The following is a 15060-nucleotide window of genomic DNA, read 5'->3' as shown; positions in this document are numbered from 1 at the left end:
ACCCCTCTCCCATATCAATCGCAACTGTGTGCTACCCCCCCCCCTCCTCCTGTATTAGTGATGACTAGAGGTCATGCACTGACCTACTTGGAGTGTGACCACTCCCGATTTTGCAATTTCCCAAGATCAGGCCCCGAAAAATCCCAAGGACACTGTACTGTATGGATATCTAGCGATATCTAGGGTTGGAAATCCCAAGATCTTCCCAAGGTTTTTCTATATTGGTTGTCCATAGATGAAATTTTGGCCAACATTATGGGTATGTTTTGAAGTAAATTTATTCACGAGAAATGTGAATTTTCAAATTCTGAACAAATAATGGGCCTAAAACCTTAAAAAGTGGGTATTGTGGGCCGCCTACAAAAGCAATGATCCACAGGAGATGCGATGAGGTCGAACATGATATGTGACTGGTGGCAATCTTCAAAAAGGTTATGGATGACAAACTATTGGGAAACACTTGGTTCTCAGGCAAAAGTGTACATCTGGTTGGTTATTTTCAAGCCCGAGAAGTGCGATTTCAGGTGATCTGGGGGGTATCAAAACCAGACATTTTCTTGCTCGCTGCACGCCAACCGATGGTGGCACTCCGCTTAGATATTAATTCGCGCCCCCGGGATAGAAAATCCTGGATACGCGCCTGAATTACTAGGCCTTTATCTTTCGTATTATATTATTTGAAAACCGTGCCAAAGGGTCGTAATTATTCGTCTCAAATGGTCATAATTTTGAAAAACAAATCAATGTCTATGCTCAAAAATAAGGGTCTATCAGTTTAAAATTTAAAAAACATCTCAAGTGAATAGTCCACCAGAAACTGTCAAGCTGCCAAATGTTTTTATGCAGTTTTGAAGCAAGCAAACGCCTATACTAATCTGCGTACATTGTATCGCAGTACTTAATTATCTGCACAGCAAGTTCCACCCTCACTTCGAAGCTTCACCCTTGTCGAAACTAACTTATCCAATTTATTGGCTTTTCAGTTTTGGATCATATACCTAAGTAATCCTTACCTTCAAAGAAGGACAGTCATCTACAATGAGTCGTGTACACTCACAGTCCATAATCGCGGTATTGTTTTACGAACTTATGGATGTACACACACACTCACGCGTATGGCAAGCCATGTGGGACAAACACCGCATAATATATCCGCGTATTAATTCGAATATATACGCGTATTAATTGTACAAGTGTAAAGTTTCGCTTTTTGAAGCGATCTCGCGAGCCCACCAAAACATTTATCTTTGGTATATGTACACAGCAAGAGCGGAAATGTTTTTTCGTGAATATTATAATTAATCCGTGCATATATTGGATTTAATCCATGTATATACTCGAATTAATACGTGTATATATTTGAATTAATACGTGTATATATATTAGAATTAATACGCGTATATATTCCAATTAATACGCGTATAAATTCCAATTAATACGCGGATATATTATGCAGTGTTTGACCCACATGGCTTACCATACACGCGTACATAGCGTAAGCAAGAACTTCCCAATTCAACATCAAAAGTGCAAGACCCAGCCAATGGGAAGCGAGGTATGCAAATGATGGCCTCTACCGCGCTGGGAATAAAATCCCGGGCGGGGGCATGGCCCCAATAACTTTCAAAGTAAGGATTTCCAAATAGACATTTCTTAGCATGTAAAGTAGGTGAATTGTGACAACTCCTGACCTCGGGCTGTCTTGCCCCCACCCCCAAATAAGAAACCCGTATCGGTGCTCTGATTAACAAATCAAAGGAGGAATGTAAAAATATATTTCTTGAACGTAGGCATATGAAGCGATGCAGAAAGTATGACAATAATCTAATTTTATTTTTCCATGTATAAGGTATCAATCTTTAAAACAAGTGGAATTGTACGGTGGCTCAATATGGATATATAGGAAAGAAAAGTGTCTTCAAATCTCAAAATTTTGATTTTATCAAGTAAGAGGGCCTGACGTTTCGATCCTATAGTTGGATCTTCTTCTTCTGGCAAGTAACAGTAACAGAGTGGACAAATAAAAGCACATAATACAGATAGGTTACTGAGCAGGGTGAACACAAGAGAGATAGATGTAGGAGGATTAGTAGACAAGTGATTGGAGAGAAGGGAAAAAAAACATTGAGAAGAAAAGAGGTTTTTTGCCCCTATGTCCCTATTATGCCACCGTAGAATTGGAATACCTTTGAATTTTATATTTTTTCTTGCTGTGACCATGCATTGACCCACCCCCTTTTTTTAAATTCATGTCGGGTAGCCCAGTTTTTGACTTTCATGTTGTATCACGTTTCGGAATATAACCGTTTTGCACTGGTTGCCCCGTGCCAGTGATTCATACCAAATTATCAATAGCTATCCAGATGGTCGGAGCCGAACGATCCCAAGCACACCTTATTGGACCAACACTTTGGCACCCCGTTCGCCAGATGACTCACTGAACATACTACATCTAGACTAAGTTCTACCACCCAAATAAGCCTTAATTTTTTTGTCACTCTACAGCTATACAACAGCACATGTTGTAGGCCTATCACTCCGACACTTTGTATACATATTGTGTTAAGATGGAACACGTATCGCGTGCTTGTGGCATAGCCAAATGAGCCATTTTGGACAGCGCATGCGGTACAATTCTTCATGTACAGAAATCTGACCGAACTCGCGATCGTTAAGAATTTTACATATGGAGGAATATAAGAGTTGTAACAAATTATGACCCAGTATATGTAAGGGGTTTACAAATGTGCAGAAGTAGGGGACGTTTGATATTGTGTCCCCTCTGTCTCAAAAAGTGAGGGGGAAATGTCCCCCCCTGTCCCCTCCCCCATCACCAGGATTGACGCCCATGCATGGAGAGCATTATTGTACGTGGTAAAACACTGATGGTGTGTCACCGTGCGTGTTAACCATAGAAGGTGGCCGTATGTGGTAGGGTGGTAATAACTGAATTTGGTAACAAGTGTGCTCAACCCTTTCACACAGAGATTACAGAGTTTTGTACCAGTAGTCAAAACTGGATCATGCTGATAAATCGGATACATCGGTAACATGTGCTACTAGTAAGATCTGAGGATGTGTGTAATCCAAAACAATGCATCAAACTGGATTTGTTGGGATAACATATAGCCTCAGTTCTAACTGCAATCCTAATAACGCAGGCTATCGATTTATAGCACGATCCAGTTTTTACTGTGGCACGAAACTTTAAGATTATAGTATTCTATGATCAGCATTGTATAAGTGCATAGTTATCACTGTATAGGTGCATGGTAAGCACTGTAGGTGCATGGTAATCACTGTATAGGTGCATGGTCTTCATTATGTAGGTGCATGGTAATCATTGTACAGGTGCATAATAATCATTGTACAGGTGCATGGTAATCACTGTTTAGGTGCATGGTAATCACTGTATAGGTGCATGGTAATCACTGTATAGGTGCATGGTTATCATTGTATAGGTGCATTGTAATCACTGTAGGTGCATGGTCTTCATTATGTAGGTGCATGATCTTCATTATGTGGGTGCATGGAAATCACTGTATAGGTGCATGGTAATCATTGTATAGGTGCATGGTAATCACTGTATAGGTGCATGGTTATCATTGTACAGGTGCATGGTAAATATTGTATAGGTGCATGTTCTTCACTATGTAGGTGCATGGTAATCACTGTATAGGTGCATGTTAATCATTGTATGGGTGCATGGTAATCATTGTACAGGTGCATGGTAATCATTGTAAAGATGCATGGTAATCATTGTGCAGGTGCATGATCTTCATTGTATAGGTGCATGGTAGTCACTGTATATGTGCATGGTAATCATTGTACAGGTGCATGGTAATCACTGTATAGGTGCATGGTAATCATTGTATAGGTGCATGGTAATCACTGTATAGGTGCATGGTTATCATTGTACAGGTGCATGCATGGTAATCATTGTATAGATGCATGGTAACCATTGTATAGGTGCATGGTAATCATTGTACAGGTGCATGGTAATCACTATATAGGTGCATGGTAATCATTGTATAGGTGCATGGTAATCATTGTATAGGAGAATGGTAATCATTGTCACATAGGTACATGGTAATCATTATATAGGTGCATGGTAATCACTGTACAGGTGCATGGTAATCATTGTATAGGTGCATGGTAATCATTGTATAGGTACATGGTAATCATTGTATAGGTGCATGGTAATCACTGTACAGGTGCATGGTAATCATTGTATAGGTACATGGTAATCATTGTATAGGTGCATGGTAATCATTGCAGGTGATATCCATTGTAGGTGGTAAATATTGTTAAAAGGTCATCAATTAATACGTAGTAGTAACTTTATATGCGTGATTTGCAATGTAAGTGTGCGTGTATGTGTAAGTGTGTGTAAATGTGTAAGTGTAAGTGTTAATGTAAATGTAAGTGTAAGTGTTAAACCACTTACTTTATGTGGTAACCACTTTACGTGGTAACCCCAATTATAAGTTACTATTTGTTGTAGATATTTGATGGCGATTGGTCACCCTAAATGTTAAGACAAATAGGCTTACTTGGTTGGAGATTAGCTGCCAATAGTTCATCTTGAAATTGTTCCAAATCCGGAACGAAAAAGTTCTCCCCTTCAGTGACAAAATACTTGAATCCAAGCCTTGTTTCAGGCTGCAAAGGAAACTCTGGGAACAGAAAAATGAAAACAAATGTTTCGAGTTTACCCAAAAGGCAGACATGTATATCAGTACACGACTCTGCATTGGTACTTGCACTCAAGTGCAGTACTCCGTCCACGTACTCTGTTAACTATTAATTTTCTACTCGCCGAACTCGCAATCTTTCATTGGTGCGTCTGCTCGTACGAGCAGAACTATTTTCCATGCTCGTATAGTTATAATAGTTGCCTTTAATATTTCGCACTGTTCAAGTATAAGTGTGAATTTGCTTCAGTTCATAATAATATATATGTCAGCATAAGTAAGTAAGTCAACTTTATTGAATCCGAGATGGAAATTACATATCTGCAGTGAGCAATACAATGAAGCGCACTGATCTTTGCGTATACTATAGGGCTTGTAAGTGGTTTTTGTATAAATCAGGTCGCGTGGTATGAAAATCTGACTTTCTCATGCCACACAATGACCGCCAATACCGACAATATTCACTAGTCCTTATGTGGAGATACGCTTGTCGCCACATAATTGTATGTCCATAAGTTCGAAACCGGTAAGGAAGGTCGTAATTCCACCGTAGGCGTTTGTCACCTGTATCGAACAATACTAGCTCTGTGTTGGTGACATATTTGCCTTACTCTAGAGATCAAACATGATTCTAACCAACTCGATGTCATTTGTGATCCCTAAAGCCAGATCTCGAAAGAGATACTTTGAAGATACTTTTGTTAATGAAATGGAGGTAAACGACAAAGGCAAATGAATATATATATATATAAATATATATATATATATATATATATATATATATATATATATATATATATATATATATATATATATATAAAACTGTTAAACAACTATGCTGCATTTAGAGAAAGGCTGGATCTCGAGTGAGATACAGTAATTGAATTAGGTAAGTGATTGGAAGTAAAACAGCCAATATAAAATAGCCAATATAAATATGTATATATATATATATATATATATATATATATATATATATATATATATATATATTGTATCAGTAAGTTTGCCGGCCTCCCAATCATGGAGACGGATCGACCCCCTTGAACAGCCACATGTGACGTCGCGTTGGTATCTTATTTAAACTTGGAGGGAGTAGTACGGCTGCCGCAGACTTGAATGTGACACTTCTTTGTGAGAGAATAACATTCCACTCTGAAACCTCTTTCCTCAACATCTTGTCCCTAACAGCTAGGAGATGTGATCGATTGAATGTAACCCATTTCACTGGGAAAAGGACAGTGATTGGTTCTATACATATCAAACTCAGAGGCTTGATTCATCGCTGTTTTCAATCAAGTGTTACAGGGGTACTTCCCAGACTGAACATGGTTAGTCAAACTTCAAGTAGAAGAAATGTTGACAACATACCCATTCCTATGTCCTGATAGATTTGTACAGTGACCTCCTCCGCTATGTCTGTCAGTGAGACCAGGAATTCTTTCGGAAGTTGTGGCGATGTAAGGGAACTTATTGTGAATGTCAACTCGGGTGGTCGTTGTACTTCTGGGATACCGTCAGTATCTGGTGCCTGCGTAGTGAAAGTTGGTGACGACGTGGTTTGGCTGTAATCGGTCCCAGTAACTGCCGTTAGGTCAGTCACTTCCAAACCTGTGGAATAACAATTAATTTGTTAACACACAATCTCTCACCAAATTGAACGTAATGTAACGTACCTTATATCGACATTTTGAGCCTCAGAGGCAACATTTTTCATATAATTAAATCGTGAATCCGAGAACGTGATGTAAAATGCCAAAGTTTGACTTGTTCCTTAAATATTGTGGCTTCTTATATAGCCAAAAACATCGAGAGAAAGTATTTTTTTTAAAAAGCCAAATAGTCGGAATTAGCAGATGACGAAAAAGTCGAACATCAACAAAATATACACGCTTCATGATAAAATATAAAACAAACACTGGAAAAGAAATCAAATAACCCCCGCCACCCACCCCCCCCCCCGTCCCACCATCTCCACAGGTTGTATTATGCTACTCATATTTCGTGATCTTCATAGACGCCACTGATTAGCCAGCCTAACCATTATACGAAATTGTACTAATCTATCAAGTCTTTCGTGGTATAACTATTATCCTCAAATGCAGGGGCGTAGCGAAGGGGTTTTTGTTGGGGGGGGGTGGAGAATTTGATTTGCCGTAGGATCTGGAAGTGGTGAAGGGGAGGGGGTGCCCCCCTCCCCTTTGGCAATTTTTTAGTTTTGAAACGTCCTTAGATGCAATCTGGTGCATATTTTAAGTCAAATTTGATTTGCCGACGGATCTGGAAGTGGTGACTGAAATGGGGGAGGGGTCTAAGGGTAGGGGGTCTACCCCTCCCCCTTTGGATAATTGTTAGCTTTGAAACGTCCTTAGATGCAATCTGGTGCATATTTCAAAGTCAAATTTGGCACGGAAGAAGCTCCCGTTCTCCATTTCGCTATTCAGCTTTCCTTCTTTCTTCCCCTTCCGCTCTCTTCACCTTTTCTCCTTTTGCCGACAGACCCAAAATTTGCCGACAGCGACCAAATTATTGGGGGGTGTGACACCCCTCCCACACCCCCCGCTCGCTACGCCCCTGCTCAAATGATCTTTGAAACATTACATAACATTAAACTCTCTTGAACCTCGAGAAAGGCATTCGTAAACACAGAAAGCTGATCCTGCAAATGTCTTGAAATATATGTCTTACCTTGATTTGTTCCACTAACATCAGTACTGATGCAAATAGGAACCTGACACGTTTCTCCGTCAATGCATGCCACATTGTCTTGTGCTGCGTGGTAAGCTATGGAGACGTATGGAGATCATAAAGAGTCATATATCTTCTCACATATTCTAAAACGAATTCCAAGAATATCTCATGGCCAGTGTGGTATCATAATATCATAACATGATCTTAACCAATGATTAATATATATATATATATATATATATATATATATATATATATATATATATATATATATATATATATATATATATATATAAATATATATATATATATATGTATTGTAAGCCCGTCAAGTTTTAGTACGGTGATTAATTTTTCATTTGAAATACATTTTGAAACTGAGAATACATTATTCTTTATCTCATACTTTCTCGGCTTTCCTAATTGACCCCTGACCTGGTGCTGTTTCCCTTCACCCCCTGATTCATCCCCTCTCATCTGACCTGTATATCTGGTTGGTACTAACCTGGTGTTGTGGTTTCATAATGCTTAAATGTAACCTCAATGATTCGTGAAGAACTCTCCAAGGAATCAGCAGTAGTACCGGTTACTTCGACTTGATAGTATTGATCACCAGGTAACTGAAGATCTTCGTTGGGTGTGATCGTCATTGTCAAAAACTCACTTCCGGTAGCTAAAATCGTCCCATCATTAAAGCTAATACTTATATCTGCAGTATTGCCGCTAATGATGGCGGAGGCTGTTAAGTTTGAAGAAAACAAAGTTTGTGAATGTGAGCTTCACTTCAGAAGTTAACGATTCATCGAAAAGAAATAAATAAATGGGGGGGGGGGGGACATTTCTACGCTTTCTTTGATTCAATTATTAAAGTGCATGTTTCAAAAAGAAAATACGGTATAATTTATTAATTATTATAACTAAAAGAGAACCTTTTGAATTTCTCTTTTTTTTTTTTGCTCATAGTGCAATTCAACTTACAATTGTTACTCTAGCTGATAGAATTTACCGAAAGTAACTCATTTTTTGTTTGTTCCACGTTAATCGCATGTTAGCCAATTAAACACATTCTTATGATCAAATTAATAGCTGAAGCCGGATATAAATACGTTGACAATTTTACAAACTAAGATCAATATGTAAAACTGGGGTGTGTGTCCTTCTTTTCTAAATATGTGTGAGTGTGTTTTGTTTTTCTTGGGTTTTTTTTTTAATGAAAGATCGTCAATGTGTTCATAAAGGAAATTATTAATCTAATTCCCTTTCATCTCCTATATAAAGTTCCTATATCCTTTATCTTCAGTCTATTTTATACTCTTTATTTAATGTTCATTTGGTCCAATGTATAGTTGTCTGTTCGGCTGTCCAATTTTAATCTGTCATTTCTGTTCTGTTTTACTTTGCATTTCAAGAAGATTCTGCATGGATCGAATGTCAGGCAATCTCACTTTTATATTTACGTACATTGGCTTGAAACAGTAGATAAGCACTTTGCTGCCATTTTTTTGTGTAGAGCTATAGGAGGAATATCTCGCAGAATGCATACATGCAACCACTCCCCGTCTTATGGGGACTATATATACTATCGCTTTATACACATGTTAATATAATGCAGAAGCGGATCAAGGGAGAGGCAACTGGGAAGCCCTCTTTAGAAATTTTGAGCTGTATAGCATAGAACATAATTTTGATTAAATCGAAGTACATAGGTGAGATAGCTAAAACATTTAGCACGCTTCGTTCGCGTACATTCCTTAACTTTCTTAAGCACAGATGGTATTTCGCTAAATATTCAGTGTCACGCCATAGTTGTCCTCACGGGGGTCCCTCTAGAAGAAATTCCTAGATTCACCATTGCTATATTATTACTATATATAACTACAAATGTTTTTAACTATAGCCTAGTGGCTATGGGGTGTCCGCATAAAAAGCGGGAGGCCCGGGCTCGAATCTCGGTGGAGGCTGGAAGTGTTTTCACTGTTCTGGATTTTACAACTCATTACGATTTCGATTATATATATATATTTATATTTTTTTATATAACTTTATATATTTATATAACTATATACCGGTATATAACAATATATATATATATATATTGTTATATATATATATATATAAAACTAAAACTTTATATATCTATATATACATACAACTCTATATATATATATATATATATATATGTATGTATGTATAACTATAACTATATATCTAAATATATATATATATATATATATAACTATATACATAAACATAGGCTATATATAACAATATATTTATAAATATAAATTGCCCCATATATATATATATATATATATATAAATATATATACATATATACATATATATATATATATATATATATATATATATGTGTGTGTGTGTGTATATATATGTATGTATAACTATAACTATATATCTAAATATATATATATATATATATATATACATAAACATGGGCTATATATTACAATATATTTATAAATATAAATTGCCCCATATATATATATATATATATATATATATATATATATATATATATATATATAAATATATATATATATATATATATATATATATATATATATATAAATATATATATATATATATAAATATATATATATAGGGCAATTTATATATATATATATTGTTATATATATTGTTATATATATTGTTATATATATTTTTATGTATTTAGTTATATATAAATATATGTAGATATCGAAATACTCTTGATAGCATATCCTCTCAAAATATACTTCACCAGAGTTAAACTCACAGAGATCAATATTCTCAGTAGCAGTTTCTTTGCTAAAGACGATGATTTCAATAGGGCAATTTTCGTAGCCAACAACCGTCTCCGGGTATACACCCAGTGCTGAAAAAAAAGGAGTGATAGCAAAAGTGATTACAGGAATTGCAAAGACAAATATAGACTTGAGAAGTTCTGGAACGCAGAGGTGTGGCTAGAATAGGAATGATGGTATTTTTCATTAATGGAGACAGAAAGTATTGCTCGAACCAATGCTCTAAAAATAAAACCCCTGCCCTTTTTAAAGAAAAATACGGGTGGAAGGGGAGACAAATATACGGGAACCCTAGCCCCCTCGCCCGTACTTACACCATTCTTGTAATGGAAGCTCCTGTTGATGTCCATAAGTAAGAGAGACAGTTATTTTCTAACCAAAATGGAGAAGTGCATTCAAGTTGTTTCTATATCGCTGATCGTTGACCAAACGAAAATGACGCATGCCAACCCAACTGGTCTAAGTATTTGAGATTCAACAGGACGACCAAGTGAGAACTTATTGCCAATCAAAACCACAGTATGACATGTTTCCCCGGAAAGGAAATAAGGGCGGTATTGAAGAACTTAGCATGCAAAGACTCCGGATGTGTGACCTGATCAATTCACTTTGGCTTCGGCTTTGAGTACACCGTTTCTGTATGTTGCCGCGTTCGACAAATCTAACCGTAATTGTAATTACCGACTTTCCAATCCGAGGTCCCCCTCATAACTCCATAGTTTTTCAATTTCGGGAAAACAAAAATGAGAGCAGCTAAAGTTTAATTTGATTCCATTTACTATGACTGCGTAATGGTGAAGGCTTAAACCAACTTGAGGCCGGTGCACCATATATGTGGAATCTACTCTTTACTACGACCCGCGCATAGAGTGTCCGCCTTATGTTAACTTAACTTCTAGCAACCCAAATTTTGGCATTGCTGGATGGGATACATTGATATAGCCCCGCAACACAGGCAACAAACCTTTTCAATTATCACTTATACTATATATGAAAAAAAAAGAACACTTTCTACCTATTTAGTAAACTTGAATTATTTGTGGAATTGTGCATGCTTTGTATGGCATACAATTTTGCAATTTGTATCATTTTTGAATGTAACTTATTTTATATATATATATATATATATATATATATATATATATATATGTATATATATATATATATATATATATATATATATATATATATATATATGTGTGTGTGTGTGTGTGTTTGTGCTTTAAAACTCGCTATATCAGCCTGAGAATAAGAAATTCTAAAATGAAAACATCCTGCAAATTCTGCGGTTTAGGCCGCCTGGAATCCCACTATAGGTCTTGGAAGTATACATTGCAGAAAAGATATCATTTCTTTTCTCCTTCTAATTTTATTTTTCGTGCTTTATACTGGACAAGAAACTTCGAAAAAGGAAAATTCCTGCAGAGTCCGGTTGTTTGGACACCTGGACTCCCACTAGAGTTTTGAAATACATTTCAGAGAGATATATGTTCTCTCTCATGTATGTATTGTTTGTGCTTTAAATTCGCTACGAGGGAGCCGAGAAATTTTTATTAAAAAAAAAATATTTAAACACCCTCTAGATTCCGGGTATTTTGGCCGCCTGGAATACATTTCATTGAATTTCAATATCATATTCAAAATCTTATTTTCCTTTCATAAACATATACATTTCTAAATTGTTGAATTATGTATTTGGAATTTTATATTGGTCTTTACCTTTTAGCGATGTTACATTGACATGGAAATAGTACGAAACTTTCGAGCCCATGCAATTTCTCAGGTGATGTTATTAATTCTGCATATACTCAGTTCGGCCAAAGGTATTCTTCAAAAGCCTGTATGATGTCGTCGTGTTGGACGAATGTAACCGTAATTGTAATGGCCGACTTTGTGATCCCGCGGTCCCAAATCACAAGTTTGCAAGGTCGGTAAGAGAAAAACTCCGTAGTTTGCACTTTCGGTAAACCAAATAGGGTACACCCCCTCACCCCAGTAGTTTTTCTTTCCTTTTTTTTTTGTTTTGCTTTTGTTACGGGTCTGTCTTTAAGATGGCAATTTTTCGTAGTTGATGGAATTCTACTCACGAAAGTCTTGATCTACTATCTTTAATGCGATTGGTTCCACGACGGGGCTCACTTCTACGGGTGATCTTGTTAAAACTATGCTCAAGGTCTCCTCAGATTCGTAGTCGTCATCCGAAAGAACATCTATTTCGATTTGTTCAGTCATTTCTGATGTAAACACTACGTTTGCAATAGTGTAGTCAACACCAAGAATTGAGGTTCCGTAAATCGCACCAACCTCTATTGATAAGAATAAAAAAACACATTTAATGATTGAATGATAGGGAAAATTCGGTGGCTTAATAGGGACATAGGAAAACAAATAAGTGTCCCCAAATCTCCAAAGTTTGACTTTTTATCTCAATTTGTTTTCCTTTCATATGGCTCTTTTACGCCACCGTATAGGAAAGAACGAATAGCGGAAAGAAGACTATTACTAATTTGGGTATTGCCTCAAAGGAGTGCTTTCATGTCATAGATAAGTTCCTATATTACTGTCAATATTATCTTCATTTAATTTACATTAATGTAGTATTTATAGTTTCAAATAGTTTAAAACGAGAAGTCAGTCTATAAAAGAAGGTTTCTGTCCATTTGAATAAAGAACAGACCAAAATGAACAAAAAAAGTTGAAATTTATATTCCATAGACTATTTTGGCAAGATATGATGCCATTTTATCCCCCATCGTCATTAAAATTTTTGGCATCGGTGCCAACAGCAGTATAGAATTAACAAGCATGGTGTATAGTGAAGAACAGTATATTTGTAGTATAAACACAAGGAATTTCAGTATTGTCTCGTTGATTTCAATTGTTATGTGCAACCGCTCTTCAACATCGGATCAATTTGATAATAACAGGTCTTTACGCTTTTGTATCGACGTTTTCGAAACGCATTTCTTTTGATTTCTTTGCATTCAGCAACAAAGTATGTTGATTACACAATACAACTATGTTACCAACAGCACATTGATAATTCAATTGGCCAATAGTAAGTTAGTAAGTTGCAAGTAGCAATAATGCACATTATGGCAGTTAAATATATAATATATATATATATATATATATATATATATATATATATATATATATATATATATATATATATATATATATATATATATATATAATATAAAAGATAAACAAGCGAATATTTTTAACAACGACATACTGCTATATTTCGGAGTGGTCACCACTCCATCGTTAGGCAATTGACCATTGACCACTCCGAAATAAAGCAGTATGTCGTTGTTAAAAATATTCGCTTGTTTATCTTTTATATTATATATATATATATATATTTTATATTATCAGTATGCACCACTACTATTTATATCTATATATATATATATCTTTATATATATATATATATATATATATATATATATATATATATATATATATATATATATATATATATATACATTTGACTAGAACCTGAAGAGTATATGAATATATAGAGACAGTAACTTACGAACGAGTCCGTCAATATTTTGCGAAGCTGTGATAGTAATCACAAAAGTATTAGAGTCTGATTCCATTAGGCTCATACTCGAAGGCACTACACTCAAAGCCGTAATCATAGCAGAATCTGAGAAAATGAAAGCGGGGAAATATCTTGTACCGATTAGCACATAAAGTATGAACCAAATTCTTTAAATAATTGCTAATGGTATTAATTATTATTTATGAAATGATCATATCTTTTTCTTTCTGTTTTACACATGAATTGATTATGTCTTTTATGATGCGTAGAATATAAATCGATTGATTAAATGATCATATGCAAACGTAAATTGATTGAAAAGGATGGAGTAAATTGCAATATGGTTAGTACAAAATCAATGACAACATCGTACAACTGCCGTTTGGTTAAACTTTGAAACACATCTACAGCACCCCCACCCCACCCCCCTCTCCCCTCCCTCACTCCCCTCCTCACCGTACCTTGACTGCTCTTGCTAAGCTATACATGGTGTGATATGTTCCATTCTGCATTCAATCATAAAATCGTTGACTTGGTTTAATCGACGTTTTCGCATATATATTATTATGAATCGAATATCATCGGTGTGCTATGTAGAACAATGAATCGAAAACATGGTTTAGCATCATCATTCTGTGCATGTATATAGAACCACGGAATCGATGAATTAATTTCATAGTCTCGTTATCAGTAGAGAGCATTAACCGAAATCACCGGTGTGCTTTTTAGATCAATGATGGATCGATTGCTTTACGTTACCATCGTTTGTGATTTCATCGTCCTCGATTCTAAGCCGGACCAACTGGGAGGGGCGAGCCGTGATCTCCGGTGGTATGTGAGCGATAAAGAAATATTTATCCTTCTCGGGAATACCATCGTCAAATAAACAGAAACAAAGTACGCCCTCACAAGTGTCTGCCGGTATATGGTATGAAGATTGATACACGATATCTCGATGGTCCGGTACGACCAAGCCGAGTTCATTGCACACGTGATACACTGTAAATATGAATATTCATAGAGTAGGTTGCAAGCTGAGTGCACCATATTAAGCTGCGTTTGCAGCTAACAAACAATGTAATCAAATTACATTTTATTAATAATATTAGACATTGTATATGCTATAGGTGAATTATTGATTGAGAAGGTATATAGTAGAATATGAAGTATATATATATATCAACGGGAGCCATCAGAATCGTGTTCGCGAGTTATCATTGACTAAAATATTATGCATTCCAAACATGTCATGTGAGACTATATAAATATCTATGTTCGCATGAACTTTGTATTGCATATGATGAACTGACCTAAAGTTA

The 15060-nt window shown here is 35.9% G+C and overlaps 1 protein-coding gene across 1 annotated transcript in view; it reads right to left on the bottom strand.

Moving 5' to 3' along the window:
* LOC139966404 (uncharacterized) overlaps window positions 1-15060 on the bottom strand; it is a 97334-nt gene that overhangs the window by 67981 nt on the left and 14293 nt on the right. Inside the window, exons 9-16 of the mRNA XM_071969354.1 lie at window positions 14501-14740; window positions 13730-13846; window positions 12276-12494; window positions 10161-10259; window positions 7891-8124; window positions 7383-7478; window positions 6066-6305; window positions 4554-4676 (exon numbers count right to left, since the gene is read on the bottom strand). Coding sequence (XP_071825455.1) covers window positions 4554-4676; window positions 6066-6305; window positions 7383-7478; window positions 7891-8124; window positions 10161-10259; window positions 12276-12494; window positions 13730-13846; window positions 14501-14740 — 1368 coding nt within the window. The remainder of the gene's footprint in view (window positions 1-4553; window positions 4677-6065; window positions 6306-7382; window positions 7479-7890; window positions 8125-10160; window positions 10260-12275; window positions 12495-13729; window positions 13847-14500; window positions 14741-15060) is intronic.

Source organism: Apostichopus japonicus, chromosome 4 (assembly GCF_037975245.1).
Source record: "Apostichopus japonicus isolate 1M-3 chromosome 4, ASM3797524v1, whole genome shotgun sequence".
NCBI classification, from domain to species: Eukaryota; Metazoa; Echinodermata; class Holothuroidea; order Aspidochirotida; family Stichopodidae; genus Apostichopus; species Apostichopus japonicus.
The sequence above is the reverse complement of the archived record's forward strand: the minus strand, read 5'-3'. Positions and strand labels throughout refer to the sequence as shown.